The sequence below is a fragment of the Fundulus heteroclitus genome, chromosome 4 (assembly GCF_011125445.2).
Source record: "Fundulus heteroclitus isolate FHET01 chromosome 4, MU-UCD_Fhet_4.1, whole genome shotgun sequence".
Taxonomy (NCBI): Eukaryota; Metazoa; Chordata; class Actinopteri; order Cyprinodontiformes; family Fundulidae; genus Fundulus; species Fundulus heteroclitus.
The window spans coordinates 38,781,486-38,798,876 of NC_046364.1; the positions used below are offsets into that span (position 1 = coordinate 38,781,486).

General features: G+C 38.1%; 2 protein-coding genes across 4 annotated transcripts in view; one reads left to right on the forward strand and one right to left on the reverse strand.

Annotated features, from left to right (window-relative positions):
- The window catches only part of kif26ba (kinesin family member 26Ba), a 119,541-nt gene extending 107,667 nt beyond the window's left edge, over positions 1-11,874 (forward strand). For all 3 annotated transcript variants that reach the window (XM_036136527.1, XM_012881517.3, XM_021308067.2), the window contains exons 26-28: positions 2,928-3,193; positions 4,126-4,276; positions 5,639-11,874. In XM_036136527.1, coding sequence (XP_035992420.1) covers positions 2,928-3,193; positions 4,126-4,276; positions 5,639-5,787 — 566 coding nt within the window. In that variant the 3' untranslated portion in view covers positions 5,788-11,874. The remainder of the gene's footprint in view (positions 1-2,927; positions 3,194-4,125; positions 4,277-5,638) is intronic.
- Positions 11,875-16,540: 4,666 nt separating this feature from the next.
- Positions 16,541-17,391, reverse strand: part of smyd3 (SET and MYND domain containing 3) — a 101,401-nt gene continuing 100,550 nt past the window's right edge. Inside the window, exons 11-12 of the mRNA XM_012881543.3 lie at positions 17,050-17,158; positions 16,541-16,878 (exon numbers count right to left, since the gene is read on the reverse strand). Of these exons, the coding sequence (XP_012736997.2) occupies positions 16,765-16,878; positions 17,050-17,158 (223 nt within the window). The 3' untranslated portion in view covers positions 16,541-16,764. The remainder of the gene's footprint in view (positions 16,879-17,049; positions 17,159-17,391) is intronic.

The following is a 17,391-nucleotide window of genomic DNA, read 5'->3' on the forward strand; positions in this document are numbered from 1 at the left end:
CTCCTTCAATACAAGAAAAAAAAAACAAAGACGTCAGATTACTGTGATTCATAATAAATTAAAATAGTTTTGTTCCATCAGTTAAATTCATCAGCCTCCATCCACCCTGTGGTATGAAGGGGAGCTACGTCTATGGTTAATTTTCATTAATATATAATTAGTAACCGAACAGAAGACAGGAAATTACCACTAACTCATTGCCAAATGAAACGGTGATAATCTTTTCAGTTTATCTCCATTATCTATTCATTTTTCAGGCAATTTCATTCTTGTGGGTTAAATTAAAAAGTTAAAGGATGTCAAAGAGGATAGGGAAAAGAACGGTGTCAGGAATCCTTCGCACTAAAGAACAGACAAAGAAAAGTGAACAGACAATCAAATAAAGCTGCGTCTGAAGGAGGAGCCAGGTAGGAAAGGTGACCCTGACCAGCCATCTGTGAAATGGTAAAAGGGAATGTGCCGGTGTGGGCCGTAATGAATATATATTCACCAGATTCTAACACAGAGAGCTCACTAATATACCTCTCAACGACTCTCCTCTGCTTTGGCATTAGGATGGATATGTGCATGAAATCGGATTGGAAAGAGGCAGCCTTGTCTGCTGCAAGACTGATTACTGATTTAAACTGGAATTAGCTTTTCGTTCCCGGAGTGTACAGTCGCATACAATCTGGGTTTATTTTGGTTTAACCCCAACAGATACTCCTGAACGAAGAGCCAACAGGCTTTCAGGCTGACACATTACCCTGATGGAGGAAAAGTGAATTTAGTGCAAAATTATAAAAAAGCAATGTCCAGCCATGTCGTTCATTACATCACCAGCTGAGTCTCTTTGTTCTTGATTTCCATTTGATTTAATTTTTTATACATTTTTTTGGACCCTCTGTCCAGTCATTGGCTGTGTCCTAATTAAACACAAATGACTCTGTTTGACCTTTCTGTGCTGCACTGAAACCACACTGAGCTGAAAATAATATGAAAATGACTGCTTTCTTGCTTTCTTCTTTCCCAAACATCTTATCGCTCAGTTCCTCTGTTAGGCTTCATTCTTGTGATGATGTTCTAAAATTTCTATGTAAATTATGTCTTCATTGTAGTATTCAGACTACCGTGACTGAGCTGCTGCTCCATGTTCGGTTTAGTTAAGACTTCAATAACCCTTTTTGATATTTAGTTACCTTACACCCATAAACTTCAGTATAGATTATTTGCATTTTGTGTCATAGTCCAACAAAAAGTGCTACATAAATGTGAGGTGGAAGGAAAATGATGCATGGTTTCCAACGTTTTTTTTTCTTTAGCATGCAACATTATCCATTTGCATCGACCCCCCTTTGTGTCAATATTTTGTAGAACAGCCAATTACATCTTTAGGTCTCTTGAGGTATGTCTCTACCAGCTTTGCACATCTAGAGACTGCAGGTTTGGCCCATTCTTCTCAGCAAAATAGCCCAAACTCTGTCATATTGGATGGAAAGAATATGACAATATAATTTTTCAAGTCTTGCTGCCACCCATTGGACCTCTGGTTGTATGTTTGCATTCCTCCTGTAGGATATGATGAACCTGTGTCCCAGTCTTGAGCATGTTTCCCTCCAATGTTGCACAGTATTTAGCTCCATCCATCTTCCTATTAACTGTGACTAGTATCACTGGCACCAAAGCGTGACGCTGTCACCTCCATGTTTCACCATAAAGATGCTCAGCATGACACACGATGTTACTTTCCGTACACATAACATTATGCGCACTAACTATAAAGATTAAATTTTGGTCTCATCTGATCATGCACCTTTTTGCACATGTTTGCTTTGTGCCCTCCATGGTTTGTGGCAAACTACAAATAGTAACTTCTTCTTTTCTCTTTTATGAAGGTCAGATTTGGAAAGTGTTTAATTAATGAGTCGTGCAGCTCTGCAGCTCCTCCAAAGTTACCATGGAGCTTTTGACTGTTTCTCAAACACCTGCACAGGATTCAATAAAGGGTCTAAACCCAAATGCACACCACACTTTTCAGTTTTGTACTTGTAATAAATTAATGTATATGCTTGCTTCCACTTCACAATATACCACTGCTTTCTGTTGGACGATTACATAAAATACCACGCAAATACATCGAGGTGTATGTAATGTGACTAAATGTTCAAAAAGTTTAAGGGGATGAGTATTATCACAAGGCATCATTTAGTCTATAATGGTCCCTCTTCTTTCCCCTTCAGGAGACACTTTGGTACAAAAACAATTAAACGTTATTACTGTTGAACATATGGACACTTAAAGTTATACTGGATCTGCCATTTTGCTGTTTCGCCATAGCTGAATACACTGGACTGGTGTATTTTTGGCCCCACTGCTACATAAATGAGGATTCCATGTTTAGTTAAGACCATTCAGTTCAGTTTCCTTTACTCTTAAAGTCCCAGTTAAGAATAAGAGTAATTTTGGGTGAAATATAGTAAAAGCAAACAGGGAAGAAAAAAAAAACATTAATGCAGCACATCAGGATGACCCTCCTGGTTTCTTGTGTTTGTTTGTTTTTTCACTTAGAAGCAAAAATTATGTACTGGGTGTTGGTAAAGCTATATTCTATATGATTTCATTGTACAAAGCTATGCAGAACACGCCTACATTATAGACAAATTTTCTAATATATCACCCATAAACTACAAAAACTGAAATTAAATTAACTAAAAAAAGTTTAATAGTAGATTCTTTAAATCAAAATGTTTTTTTTAACAATTTGAGCACTACAAATGAACAAAATCACATACATTTTAAATTATTATATGTTAGAAAAAGGTAAGGAGTTCTTTATTTCAGGACATAATATATCTATGAGCCTTTATAAAGTGATAATAAATAACGGTTCACTGGATCAAAACGTTTTTTTTTTAACCGGAAACACTCACAACCGTCTCTTCTCTCAGGCCTCCAACGGCGACGTCTGATCCCAGCTCTGACCCTGGACTCCTCGTCTTCGTCACCTTCTCAGCGCTCCTCCAAACAGGCCATCACCTCCTCTTCGTCCTCCTCCTCCAGTCCAGGTGCATGCTGGGTGGACGGCCCACTGGGGCCTCCTGCACCCTCAAACCATCGGGGTGTAGCCGCGTCCACGGAAACTATTGAGATCAAAGTGTACGAGATAGACGACGTGGAGCGGCTTCAGAAGAGAAGGGACAAAGGCGGGAGCAAGGTAAGCTTTGGTCTGCTTGTTGTAGATTTGAGAAGTGGGAGGAACGCATGAACAGAGAGCGTAATAAGATGCGATCAAAATAGCAGGAAGATTATTCCCCATGATGCCAGAAAAACTGATTTAACAGTTGTGGGACAAAATAATGTTTACGCAGTTAATATCAACGCTAATAATAAGCTACTTATAAGGAAAATCACTAGTCAGGTTCAGTCAGAGGTGACAGGGGTGTCAGCATAGAAACAGCATGCAGGCATAGAGGGAGGTGCAGAAAGATAATGCAGCAGAGGGGTTAGGGGAGTAGTGGGGTAGGAGATGCTGTTCATGAGTTTCTTGAAGATAGGCACAGATACCCCTATGTAGGAAGGAATATGTTCTGCTAATGGACAAACAGAAGAGCAAATTGGAGAAGAATGAAAAACTAAAAGAAGAGCAATTTTTTTTACAATATAAAGCATTTACAACATCATATAAGCAATGCGGAGTCTTCTCTTGCTAAGGGGTCTAATTTTATTTAAGGATTCTAATAAATTCTTCAGCATTTTCAGAACAGACTGCAACTTGGGAAATTGCTGCAAAAATATGCACAGTGCAGGTTTTTGGGCTTTCATTGTTAAGCCTCTGTGTATTCAAGGGAGAGAGAGAGTTATGAGCTTTGGAAAAGAGGGATGGAGAAAATAGCATGAAATATAGATTTTCCCTGCAGCGGCCTTAAGAAAGCCACTTAACCCCCAACCGGTCCAGCGAAGCGGCCGTGTGTCCCAGATACCCAACTGTGGTCCAACTGGGAATCGATGAGGGGTGAATGTGTGCAGCCGTGTGAATGTTAAACCGAATCGGAGCGGCATGCGCTTTGTGTGTCGCTCCTTATGGAAATGTAAAGGTAAATAAAACTCTTTCAGTCTGCTGGCACTTTCTCTGTTTGTGTCTGTCAGGAGGGCGTGTTCGTCAGCGCCAGGCTGCGCGTGTTGGAGCACCGCCAGCAGCGAATCAGTGAAGTCAGAGCCAAGTACCAGTGTCTGAAGAAAGAACTGGAGCAAACCAAACAGCACTTGATGCTGGAGCCACACAAATGGACAGCTGAGTGTAAGTGTAGGACAACTGGGAATGTTTGTGTGTGTGTGAGAAAGGAAGATAAGGAGCCAGAAGCTGGTTAGAGAAGGCTTTTAAGAGATCATTTGTCAGAAATGAATGCATTAACCCAATCATTTATCATGCACATTTATCAGCCTCATTTAGTATTGAGGGTACTTTAAAGTTTAGCTATTTTTTACGAGTCTAGACTGCTTCCTTGATTTTCTCTATTCACCGTGTGCAAAGAAAACCAACAGCACTCATCTAGAGCGATATGGAGAATTTAATTTAATGCAGCATGCAAAGCACCTCTGGTAGGTTAACCCTAACCCTAATGCAGTTTTGGTTTCTTTGGTCATTCTTATTAATTTATAACATCTACAAAATTTTTTCTGTTTTCTATTTTTTTTTAAAATCATGTTAAGTCCACAAATTTCAATGTGTTTTATTGGGAGTTTGTGCAATAGTGGAGACACATAAAGTAGCACCAAATTGTAAAGTGGGAGATGAATGCTGCATGATTTTTAGAAATAAAAAAAACGTTTTCGGTCTCCTGAGTTGATACTTAGAACCACTTTTTGCTGCGAACTACTGTTGAGACTCTTTTGGGAAGTCTCTAGCAGCTGTTCACATCAAGAGATGGAAATCCATGCCCATTCTGCTTTGCGAAATAGACAGAAAGCATCTGTGAACAGCAGTGTTCAATCTCACCACCGTGCGGTGGAGGTAAATGTTAAAAGGGGAATCTCTGCACCAGCTCCCTGTGTTTTACAGCCTCTATCAGGTCATTTTTAAAGAATGCTCTGTATTTATTCATATCCAGCATCATATGAACTTTAACACGTTTCTTTTGTCCATTTTGGAGAAAAGCATCCCCACATTATGATGCTGCCACCACCATGTTTTATCAATTGAAGATGGTGTGTTCAGACTCGTGTGCAGTATTATCTTTCCGCCCTTATGTTGCATTTTGCATGTAAGCCAAAAAGGATCAACTTTGGGGCTGTCTGACTGGAGCGCCTTCTTCCACATGTTTGCAGTGCCCTCTACATGGCTTGTCATAATGTTGTCTGTTCATTAATGTTGTCTACCAAGCTCCTGATGCCTTCAGAACACAGCTGGATTTATACTGAGATTAAATCACACACAGAGGGACTAACTTACTACTCATGACTTCTGAAGGGGGTTGAATAAATATAAATATGAATGCCACATTTTTCTTGAAAAAAGCTAAAGTTATTTACAACATTGTGTCTGTCTTTTTAACAAAACCCCAATAAAATCTATTCAAGTTTATGGTTGTAATGCTAAAAAATCTAAAAAAGAGTTACCGTCTGCCAACATCCTAACAGAATTTGTTCCTCCTGTTTCCAGTTGAGCTGCAGCAGCCCTACGACGTGGACTCGGTGGAGTATTTGGAAGCCCTGGAAACGGTGACGGACAAACTGGAAACCAGAGTTAACTTCTGCAAAGCCCATCTCATGATGATTACCTGCTTTGACGTGTCTTCAAGACACCGGTAGATGGATTAAAGGCTGAGGAGCCAGAGAAAAAAAAAAAAAAAAAGGGGCCACATTGAGAAAGCATCATTCTAAAACTGGATAACGGGAAACTTGGAAAGAGGAGCCTAGAGATAGAGTGACCTGGTATTCATGCAAGTGATCCATACATCTCCTCTGGAAATAAGTAGACCGGAGGACAGATCAGATGAATGAATGAAGAGATCTCCAGAGATACAAACTAACAAACACCGAGCTTTTAGTGCAACCTCAATCTGATAACCTTTGATTTCTCTGGTTTGAGTGAAATACTCAAAGAGAGAGAAAGATATTTGTATGACAAGTTACTGAACCAAACAAAGAAATGTTTCACAAATAAAGACACCGCACACACTGAGTTAAGAATGTACTGAAAAAAAGAAGAGTCTGGACAACAAAACCCCTACTTTTCAACAAGGACAAAGAAAAGGTGGAAGAAAGGGGCTGTAAATGAGGTTTAATGGCAGAATGATGCTGAATTGTCTCCCTGGGAGAAAGACAAGAGGGGATGATTAAGATAAGTGCCTTGAGAACATTTCTAACACCAAGACCAATTCCCTCTGATTTTCTATGTACATGCAGATGGTATGGTGCTAGTATAGAAAAAGAAAACACACAAAAATGGATGTCCTTGAACATTTTCATTTAATCATTTCCCAGTATGATGTTTTTCTGTGGGTCAGTGTTTCCACATTCGATAAAGGAAAAAAAAAAAGAAAAAAATGTTTTAGTGTATTGTCATTGGTTTGTTAACGAGAGACACTACATCACTGAAACAAAAAAACTGGCAAAGGACATTGAAAATTCTGATCCAGCCTGTGAGCGTGCAGAGACAGAAACAGTAAATCTAATTCATGGAGTCGTCTCTGCCTGGACCCGTCTCTCTAACGGTGCACATCTGAGTTTCCATCAGCCGGACTCGGGAGGATTCCTGCAGCTCAGTCCCCTTGATACTGATGCGATGGCTTTTTCATGTTCACAAAGGAGAGAAGTGTCTGAGTCACACAGGAGTGGAGGGGGAAAGATCTCCCTGTGATCCCGTTTTAAGTGCATCCATTGACTGACTGGCTGCCTGCTGAGTGTGACTGAACGTTATTTGTAGCTGTGTTGTTTCGCTCTGCTCTAAAAGTAACCGAATGATTCGTCAAATGTGTGTTTTTCTAATAAGGTTTCTTTTGTATTTGGGAACAATGGGACCATGTAGAGGCTATGCGTGATGACAAAGAAATATTTCAAATGCACTGCAAGAATGAAAAATAATAGAGAGTGGTATTGAAATTAAATTATAGATATGCATTAGTGCAATTAATTAAATAGGCATTCGCATATATTAGGGCATCAATATTGTGTTCAAACATTGTAAAGAATCAATTAAATTGACTTATCATAGCCCTCTGCCTGGTTCCATTTACTTTGAATGGATAGAAAAGATTTGTTAATATTATCTATGGTGCTTGAGATGTTTATGATCTAAATGTTTGTAAAAAAAAAAAACTATAAATAGATGAAAGAGCCTGTTTCCCCTTGAAATACAGAAATGTTGTCGTTATATGCCTCTTCTCCATCACAGCCATCACCGCTGCTGTCCTGAGCGTAACAACAGTAACTCCACAGTTTAGCTTGGCCATGTTTTCACTCTTGTCACACCAGGAGCCAAAAAACCCCATAATAATAATATGGGTTTCATTCTTCAAAAGTGTCGCTATGCTCGGTTTATCTTTCTGCTTTATAAAATTTACCAATGAAAAGATAATACAGTTGAAACCAGATATTTACATAATACTGTATAAAAGGTCAACCTTTTACCTCTCTGTCTCTGACAGTAAATTAGACTGAACTTTTCTTATCTTAAGTCGGCTAGGATCACCAAAATTACTTTTGTTTAGTAAATGCCAGATTAATCACAGAGAATAATATTTCAGAGAAGTTTTACTGCTTTCTTTAAAAGGTAAATTTTACATACACTATCACTATGCCTGTAAACAATTTGGGAAAGCTTAATTGGACTTTGTAAGGTTCTTAAAGGGTAAATTCACAAGATTTAGGTTAATTGGAAATAAACCTGTGGATGTTTGAAAAAGCAGCAGCTCAAACACACTGCTTTTTTGTGTAAGATCATGAAAATTTAGAAGAAGTTGGTGAAAACATTCTCAGGAAGAGAGAATTTTGGAGTTTGGCAAGTCTGGTTCATGTCTGGGTACAATGTCCAGTGGCCATTATTAACACCACAGAAAGGTCCCGCAACCTTACAGTTCAGGAAGAAGACGGGTTCTTTGTCCCAGATATGTTTGTGTTTTGGTATGAAACGTGTGCATCAACTCCAGAACAAAAGCCAAAGAACTTGTAAAGATATGCGCAGAAGCATGGCATTACTCCAAAGCCACATAATTTACAAATGCACTCTGGACAAAATGCTACATTTTTGGAGAAAAGACTTCAACTGGGAAGTTAAATCTGGGGTAAAAATGCTCCTCCAAATGGACACTGACCACAAGCTTATAACCAAATTAGTTACAAACTGGGTGCAGGACAACAAAATGTATGTTTTAGGATGGGCATTACCCTAAAACATCGGCCCTGATCTCAGTATTATTGAAAATATGTGGAAGAAGCTAACAAAAAGTATTTAAGAGCAAAGTGGCCAACAAATGTGATTCTGTTCTGTCAGGAGGAATGGGCTCAACTTCCAGCAAACTGTTAAGAGAAGCTAAAGGAAGAATAACCAAAAAAAATAAAAATAAAAATAAAAACGCCAAATCCGCCAATAACTTAAGGTTAACTCCTGACTTAGAGAAGTAATAGGAAATACTGTATCTTCTTATTCTGGCATTCCTTATATAGAAATAATTTTGGTAATACTAACTGACCTTAAACAGGAAGGGTCCAGTCTAGGTTAGTGTCTGAGAGACAAAATGCAGACATGATTTTTATACATTGTGTGCAAATATCTAGTTTCAGCTCTAAATGCGGCTGACTCTGTAGGGTTGGTCCATGTATGGCCGTTTAAATGAGATAAAGCCATGGATGTTTATATGGCACAGACCTGTGATAAAAGCCATGATTTAAAATTAACCCAGACAACAAGACACTTTTGACAACACGTCACTTTTTGGGGGATTTGACGTGAAGCGGTTTCTTCTTTTTTTCTTTTTTTTTTCTCTTTTGGCAAAATAGTCTCGACCAACCCACCTGTCATGAATGAATGTTAATTTAAATTAAGCTCAAAAGAGAAAACCTCCTAATTAAGCTTCTTATTTATTTACGCCTTCTGATCTCGGTGTTTCTATGCATTAAACGAAAAATATCTGTACATGCTTTGTTAAGTCCGTGCCATATATAAATATGTGTATGTATGCACTCATTTTTGTATATTCATTTGTTGCTGTTCATTTAAATTTGCTCCAGTTGTTTCTCTTGGGGAATACAAATGATATTTAAAGATTGAATTTTTTCCTAAAGCATTAACCATCTGGTCATCTGCAGACAAGTCCATCTGTATGTGGAGATCCTTTTCGTACATGTTCCTGCTGTAAATCACAGCAGCATGAAGACAACAGAGGTATAATCAATATATAATTAGGTTGTAGATTTCCATTTTTTTCAAGAGTTTTAATGAAAAAAAAAATACAGAAGTTTGGTTTTCTGCATACCCATGGCCTATAAAAAACTATAAGCTTGCAGACATGGGGTTGGATTCCAAAGATAACTAATGTTGGCAGACTTATTGCTGTTAAATAGGTTATTGACAAAACTGATTAAATCTACACTGCTCAAAAAATAAAAGGAACCCTTTTTAATCAGAGTATGACATCAAGTCAAATGAACTCCTGGAATATTGATCTGGGTGGTTCCGTAGTAGAGGGGGTTGTTAATCAGTGTTGGCTGTTCTGGTGTTAGTGAAATCAACAACAGATGCACTAAAGGGGATCCAATGAGACAATCCCAAAAACAGGAATGTTTTTGCATATGGAGGGAACAGACATTTTATAACTGCTTTTGAGAGCTGTAGTTTTGCATTTGGTCGGTTGGGTGGTGGGTCAGTGTTGGTTTGGGGAAGCACAGTCATTGAGGGATGCAGAGACATGTGGAGGATAAACAATGGAACCCTGACTGCCATTAAGTATTGGGATGTAATCATTAGACCCATTATTAGACCCTTCGCTGGTGCAGTGGGTTGGGGCATGACAATGCCTGGTCTCATGCGGCAACAGCATGCAGGCAGTTCCTGGAGGATGAAGGAATTGATACCACTGACTGGCCTCCATGCTTCCCTTACCTATATCCAACAATACATCTCTCTGACATCATGTTTAGGTTCATCTGACACCACCAGGTTGCACTTCAGACTGTCCTGAGGATCAGTGATGCCCTGGTCAGGATCTGGGAGGAAATACCCCAGGACACCAGCCATCCTCACATAAGGAAACCCTTACATTGTCAAGCATAGATAAGAGCACCTGGGTGCAGTCATGCAAACTACTGAGGACCACTTAGAGTTGCTACACTGACAGTTCAGCAGATTGGACTAGCCTGCCGCATCAGTTTTTCAGTTTCACCTTTTCTGTGACTTTGGATTAAGTCCTCTTGGAATTGATAATTTTCATTTTCATTAAAATGATGTGACATCTTGTTCCTAAGAGATTACCCATTCCATCTCAGTATGGATATTCTGCAGGATTTCTTTGTTTTGTTTTGTTTTTTGAGCAGTGTACATTAGCCTCCAAAACTTATGAAACAGGATCAAATTTATACAAAATAAAAAAGCTCAGTTACATTTTTAAACTGTGCAACATAATAGATATTAGTATTACATGAGTCAGTCTATGTTTAGTCTAATTATCTACATTGGGGTTTGTTTTCCTCAAAGCAAACTCCTCTGGCTTTAACCACTATATTTCAGACTAGCTGTGAGTTTTTTTGTTGTGCTTATTTTGAGCTTCTCAAAACCATAAAATTTAAGCTCTTTTTTCTTTTGTTAACATTTAGCGATGGTCTGGTATTAGTGTATATCTAAATGTAAACTGAAGAAATCAATGAAAGCAAAGTATACCCCTGCAGAAAATATAGTTGGAAAAAAAAGTCATAGCCGTTATTACAGAAAGGCATTGTGAACAGAAATATGAAGTTGCTTCCCAAGTTTTAGCCTGCAGTGTACATTGGCTTATGTGTAGACCCACGAAAAGGACAAAAAAAGTAAACCCTGTCTCCAAAAAACTGAGCACAATTTTGTTAAAGCTCTTGAATTAAATCTGAAAGTCTAAACTTTTATTCAATATTAAACATTTAATCTCAGATCAATTTTTACCGAAGTCCATATACATGTGAACCTGTCTGTAAATGAGTATGAGAAAAACAAGCATATCAGGTATTATAAACCAGATTAAAAGTTTATAAAATGACACGGGAGCATTCTGTGTGAACAGAAATGCTTGTATCCCCATTAGAAACAGCTTGGAGTGATTAGCAGTGGATAACTAAACCAAAATCCTGTACATGTTTCCAGTGTTAAGATGCTATGTGGGAGTTTTCCCTTCTGACTTTCGCTGTCAAATCTGCCTACTTTAAAAGTGCTTTAAAATTCAAGCAATAACTGATAGTCATCAGAGGGTTTAGTGTCTCTATTTAAAGCTAACATATAAGTCCAAGTGAAAGACGTGCCGTGTTTTAAACTAAACCACTAACGTGTTTGACTGAAACCTTTGCAACTTATGTGTTATCAGAAAATCTGACACATAGCATCTTCAAATTGTTACAGAGGACTGTGGGGTACAGTCAGGGTCAGACCACATTTACCAAAAACAAAAAAACAGATTTTTGCTGGTGACGTTGTAAGAATTGAGAAGAAGTGTTATTGGTTAATTTTCCACCCATTCAGAAAGTTTCTGTACAAAAATATTCCTGTCAATAAATCTCTAACGCAGCAACACAACAAAGAAACAAACAAGAGAATATGCCGTGCAATATTCTGGATCTATGCTGTCTCCATGTAGACTATTCAGTGAAATAAGGTCTGACTCTTACTTTTGGTGGAGAACATAGAAGGATGTAAATAAAGGAATGTATTGAAAGAGTATAATATCTGACTCTTAACTTTTTTGCACACAGAACAGCGATCTGTTATTTTGTCGCTCAAACCTTATTAAATATGAAATGTCTCCATTAAAATCTTAAAAAATCTGAAAGTTACATAAATTAATACAAAAACAGTGCAGTGAATATGAATTGAGTATATCCAGGAGCTGCGTATACGACTTTATATTCCGTTTGGGTCATCATTTTCAAGCCTTTTTCAAGCACGGTATTTACAGAAGTGGGTCATGGACCTCCAGCTAATCAATTTCTACTTTTTGCTGCAGCTTTGTTTTTAAAGCTGGAGGATGTTGAAGCTACAAGTGAATAGGTCAAACGGTTCAGTTGTTGGGTTCATTAAGTCACACAATTCATTACCCTAACCCCAAGCGTACTACAAAAATGGCCGAACAGGGTGGAGTGGAACGCTGTGTGACATGGAGGGGGGTGGGGTGTAAAGTGCCTCATTTAGATTTAAAGAGACAGCACCAAAACGAGTTGCTCTCAGATGAACCACAGAACGGGGGCAAATGAGGGGCTTTGGGGCAACAATAACGAGGAATTCAGCCCAAAGCATTGCAGTTCCACTTTAGATAGACCACAACTGAATGACTTAAATGTGAAAAGTAATGATTTAAAAGTATTATATGTCCCCTTTAAGTAACATAAACTTACGTAGATTAATGATAAATAACACCACTTCCTCATTACAGAAATGATACAGCTGTGTATTAAAAATATACCTTGTATAAAATGTCAATAAAAAAAAACAGGTAGCAGAAATTTTTAATGAAATATTATAGAAAAAATATGGTTTTCAAAACCACAATGGCTGTAATATGTGGAGATTTAGATAAAACCTACAGATTAAGATAGAAAAAAAGAACATTGATAGTAAAATGTCTGACAAAGGTCTTTGCAGCAAACTAGAAATTACATTTAAAATTCTAATAGCTAGATTAATATTTTGTTAGCTGTTAAAGATTCAACAGCTAAAGATAAAGGAGATGTGAAAATGAGGATCATGAAGGTAACAGGGGAGGGAAATGAGTTATGAAAGCAGGTTGATGATATAAAAACTGTGTAAAATTGATGGAGTGCAGCAGGACGAAAAGTGTCTGGGGGAAAAAAAAGAGTGAAAATATAAAATGTGGCAGAAGAATGAGAGGAAAAGAGGTATTTTGAGCTCAGATTGACTGCGCTTAGACAGTAAAACAGAGATGAGATGCCAACTAATGCGGGCTTAATTTAAAAGCCTCCTGGTTACAGAGAGTGAGTGGCAGAGGATTCATCTGATTCAACAGACATTATGAGGAAAGAGACGAAAGTGGAACGAGGAGAGTAAGAACACACAGTCACTCAGGAGAATTATGATCAGAAGGAGAAGCAGTTTATTAGTTCATAACTTTTAGTTGTTTTAGGAAAATAGAAAAAAGATGCAAAATTTGAGCCTTAAAACACACCTAGGAAACAAATAAACAGGTTTATGAGAAACACAACAGGATTATAATATAGCAAAAAAAAAAATGTTTACAGCTAAATATCACTGATCAAACAGAACTCCCCACCAGGACAAATATAAGACGTTTTACAACCCTGAGCAACTCAGACAGACCCCCAACAGACACACTCACTCACACAGCCAAACAAACAGGAAGTGGGGTCATCAGTTTGTCTATGTCTGAATTATGGGATTACCCAGGGAAGCATTTCTATCAGAGTCTGAGCTCACAAACCGACAGAGAAACACACAAAAACAGGCAGCAACAGGGGAAACGTGTGTGTGGGATGGATGAGCACATAGAAAGAAGGATGAGGCTTTGCTAAACACATACTCACACTGGGTCACTCATCAAGATGGAATCTACAGATTACACAGCCGGCTGGGGCCCCCAGGGGCCCCCCCTCTACTGGGTTTCTCACTCACTGCCAGGGGATAAAATAGCAGGCTACAGATAAAACTCAGACCACAGAGAGATCACAGCCACTGGGTCAATGTGTCAAAACAACCTGTCAACAGCAGCTGCTAAGCACTTCAGACATTGCGTGGTTTTGTTTTTGCATTCTCAGTCTTGCTGTGTGTGACACTTTTAAGCCTCGTGGAGAAACAAGGTTGGTGCGATCCAGTACGGCATACTAAAAAAAAACCTGGTTTTTTGTCGGTTCCCACACTGACTTCGTTTGTTGCCTCTTACAGTTTTTTTTGTAACTTCTCAAAAGCTCATTTCAGTTTTTTAATACGCATGTTGTCTCTAATGCAACAAATTTTTGCAACAAATTACTTGTAAATTAAAACCTAATAATGCTAATTATTGCAACAAATGTATATAGAAGCGTATTCTTTAATAAATACAGTGGATAAAAAGGAAAGGTCCCAAGAATCATACTTATTTAAGATGAACAAATATTAAAGTTAGGAAGTACATAACCAACTATATATTCTTAACTTTTTTTTTGGGAGGGTGGGGTTGCAAAGATTTTCCTTCCACCTAACTTTCCATTAAAGGTATAGTAGCTGTGCATGCACACCTCTAGTGTTTGTATCCAGTTAGCGTTGGTGTTAGCCGTTCATTTTAGCTTCACTGTTCTCACTGTATATTTTGAAAATGGCTGAGAGTCGCAAGACAAGTTTATGAGAAGAGGAGGAAGGCCTCAGATGAAAGAAATGAAAGCGGAAGAGCAGGTAAGACGGTCTTGCGCATGCGTGCAGTTATTCAAAATGGGACTTGGGCGATTACCTATATTTCTGAAAGAAATTGCAGACTCTACCTTTAATATCCCAGAATACAGCTTAATATGAGCTGCCAGCTTCTGTCTCTCTCCACCTTTCTCTTATTTATTCATCTGTCTCTCTTTTCTGTTTCTGTTTCTATAATGTATCTTTATACATGGTTATATTTTGAAAGATACCTGCATTTCTTCCTTTCTACTTCTTGATTGAATTAAAATCTATTTAAATCTAGATGTGCCATAGTTTAAAATCATTTTGAGTGTAACTTTATTCAGTGTTTATTTTATTACATTTGGAGTTTGTTTTATATGATCCATTGACGGGGTCTATCTAGCAACAACAATGTGTTTTCCAAGATCAAAACAGCCATCTGTTTTTATTGATGGACTCAGGAAGGAGAACTTTTGTTTCCAAATAGACAGAATCTTGGTGATTTGCAACTCAAAGCAAATGGTGTTTTTGTAGGACATCTGAAAATGACCATAGAGCTGTTTACTTGTTGAGAACGTGCTGCATGGAGCGTTAATGCTTATAATAATTGAGTTTGAACAGCCGTGATCATCCTCATATTTGTATTAGTCAAAAGTTCTCGGTATGTTGAAATAATTATGTGTGGCACCACGTGAAATGAACAAATGTTTATCTGGCTAAATCCCGTGGTCCCGACAAGTGATACAAATTCTGTCAGAAATAACTACTTGGTCATTTATTGCTTTAATGTACACCCCATATTCCCCTTAGAACAGACTCCGCCAGTGAGACAAAGCAGGGAAATGTATAGTATTATGTGTGATTAGCTAGTTGAGCCCCTAGAGCCGTTTCTTCTCCACCAGGCACCCACGGCACACCTGTCAGTGCCAAGGCCATGGTGATATGTTCATCCAATCACGTGCTTCGCTTCACTTAGGTTACGCCTTGTCTCAACCTGGATCCACCTTTCCTTGTTGAAGATGAACCTGCTTGTTATCAGTGTGTGTTTCACCTCAAGCGGTGGAAAGGATAAAATATCTTTGGAAGAATAAGGTAATCAAATCTCTATTGAGGTGAAAGAAAAAGTTGATGTGAAAGGATATGTTAGGTTAAACAAAGCACAACTTAATATACAAACAAATCACAAAACCTTAAATCATATCACACCCTGTTGACCTTGAATTCATGATACGTCTCGTTCATATGCTTTGTGTTTATACTATGCCCATTTAGTTTCTTGGTCACCAGAATCTGGAGGATGCATCTCTCTGCTGGTCCCAAGAACTGGCAACTTTCCTTGTCTGATTGCCTTCTACAGATGGTTGAAGAAATCTGGCTGCTTCTCGTCTTTCCGGGTCAAACTCTGGGTTAACCTGCTCTGGTCACTCTGTCTCCCAAAATGAGCTCATTGCTGAAGTCATCTGTCTACAAGCAAGGGAATGTCTTGCAGGCTTGTGAGACAGATGGCTGCAGTTTTGCAGGCAGCCCAGGTCAGGGAGACATTTGTTACCAACCTAAAGATGTGAAATGTTTATTTATAATATTTTTTATGTTGACAATTTTTAAAACATGTCGTCCAAGACAAATTTACCCTATGGAGACAATAAAGCATAATCTCATCTAATCTAAATACAGTTTATATTTGAGGGATTGCTGCAAAGCCATCGACAATGCAGATGACTGTCCACTGTGACTACATGAGTTTTCAGGTGTGTATGCAGCTTGTCAAGACTTGATACAATCTCCTGGGTTTCCTTAGAAAAGGAAACTTTTTGACCAATCTGTCTCTATGACTTGATTGAATTAGTTTGTAAAGTGCCTTGAGATGACACGATGAATTGCCGCTAAATAAATTGAATTGAAATTGAATAGATAATAAAAAGTTCACATTAGTCTAGAAAATGGCATTTAAACCAATTACACCATTAAACCTAAATAAATAAGTAAAAATAAGACTATGCAACATAGTTAATGCACAATAATCTTTTATGTGGGTGTGGTCCTTCCCAAATTTAAGCAATGAGAGTACAATTTGAAGAGACAGGTATAATCTGAGGCTTGCGAATGTAATTGTGAGAGCTAAAAAATATATTTTTTAAACGGGTTAGTGTCCAAAACTCCAAGCCGACATGTTCTAATCTATAATCTATGTTAAAGGCATATAAACCTTTAATCTATTTTTCACTTTTTCATCATCTGTGAGACAACTGCGTATCTATCTCCTGACGACATTCCTCCATCTTGATTTTCAGGTCAGTTGTCAGGGGGTGATCCTCCCCGTGAGTAATCTTCATGATTATAAAGGCCTAGAGAAAGAAGGAATAATAATGATCATTATATTTATAATGAGTAAAAGCAATGGTACAAAGGAAATAAACATTCACAAAGTAATTGTGAGATAAATACTTCAATGTGTGTGCTAAATGATACAAGAAATGAACAACTCTGTACCGTCAGGCTGTGTTTATATCTTGTACCTCTTTGAACGTGTCTAACGCATCCTCAATGTGCTCCATGTAATGCTGCAGCTTTCCTACTCTCATCAGCTGAACTCCATGAACCGGATGTGGATCAGGATAGTACAATCTGCAGAAACAATGGAGAAAGAGAAGACAACATAATTTAACTTTTCAGTTGACTTATCACACAACAGCTCAATTCTCTTTATATTCTTGTATTTGTCTTTATTTTTCTCTGTCTCTAATGATTAGAGGGCATTTCAGATCTTAACTGGAATTGCAAATCTGATTGGGCCAAATTGAAAGTGTTGTCCACCAGAAATCTCCCCTGTAGAGCTGTATCTGACAGTCTTCAGACCC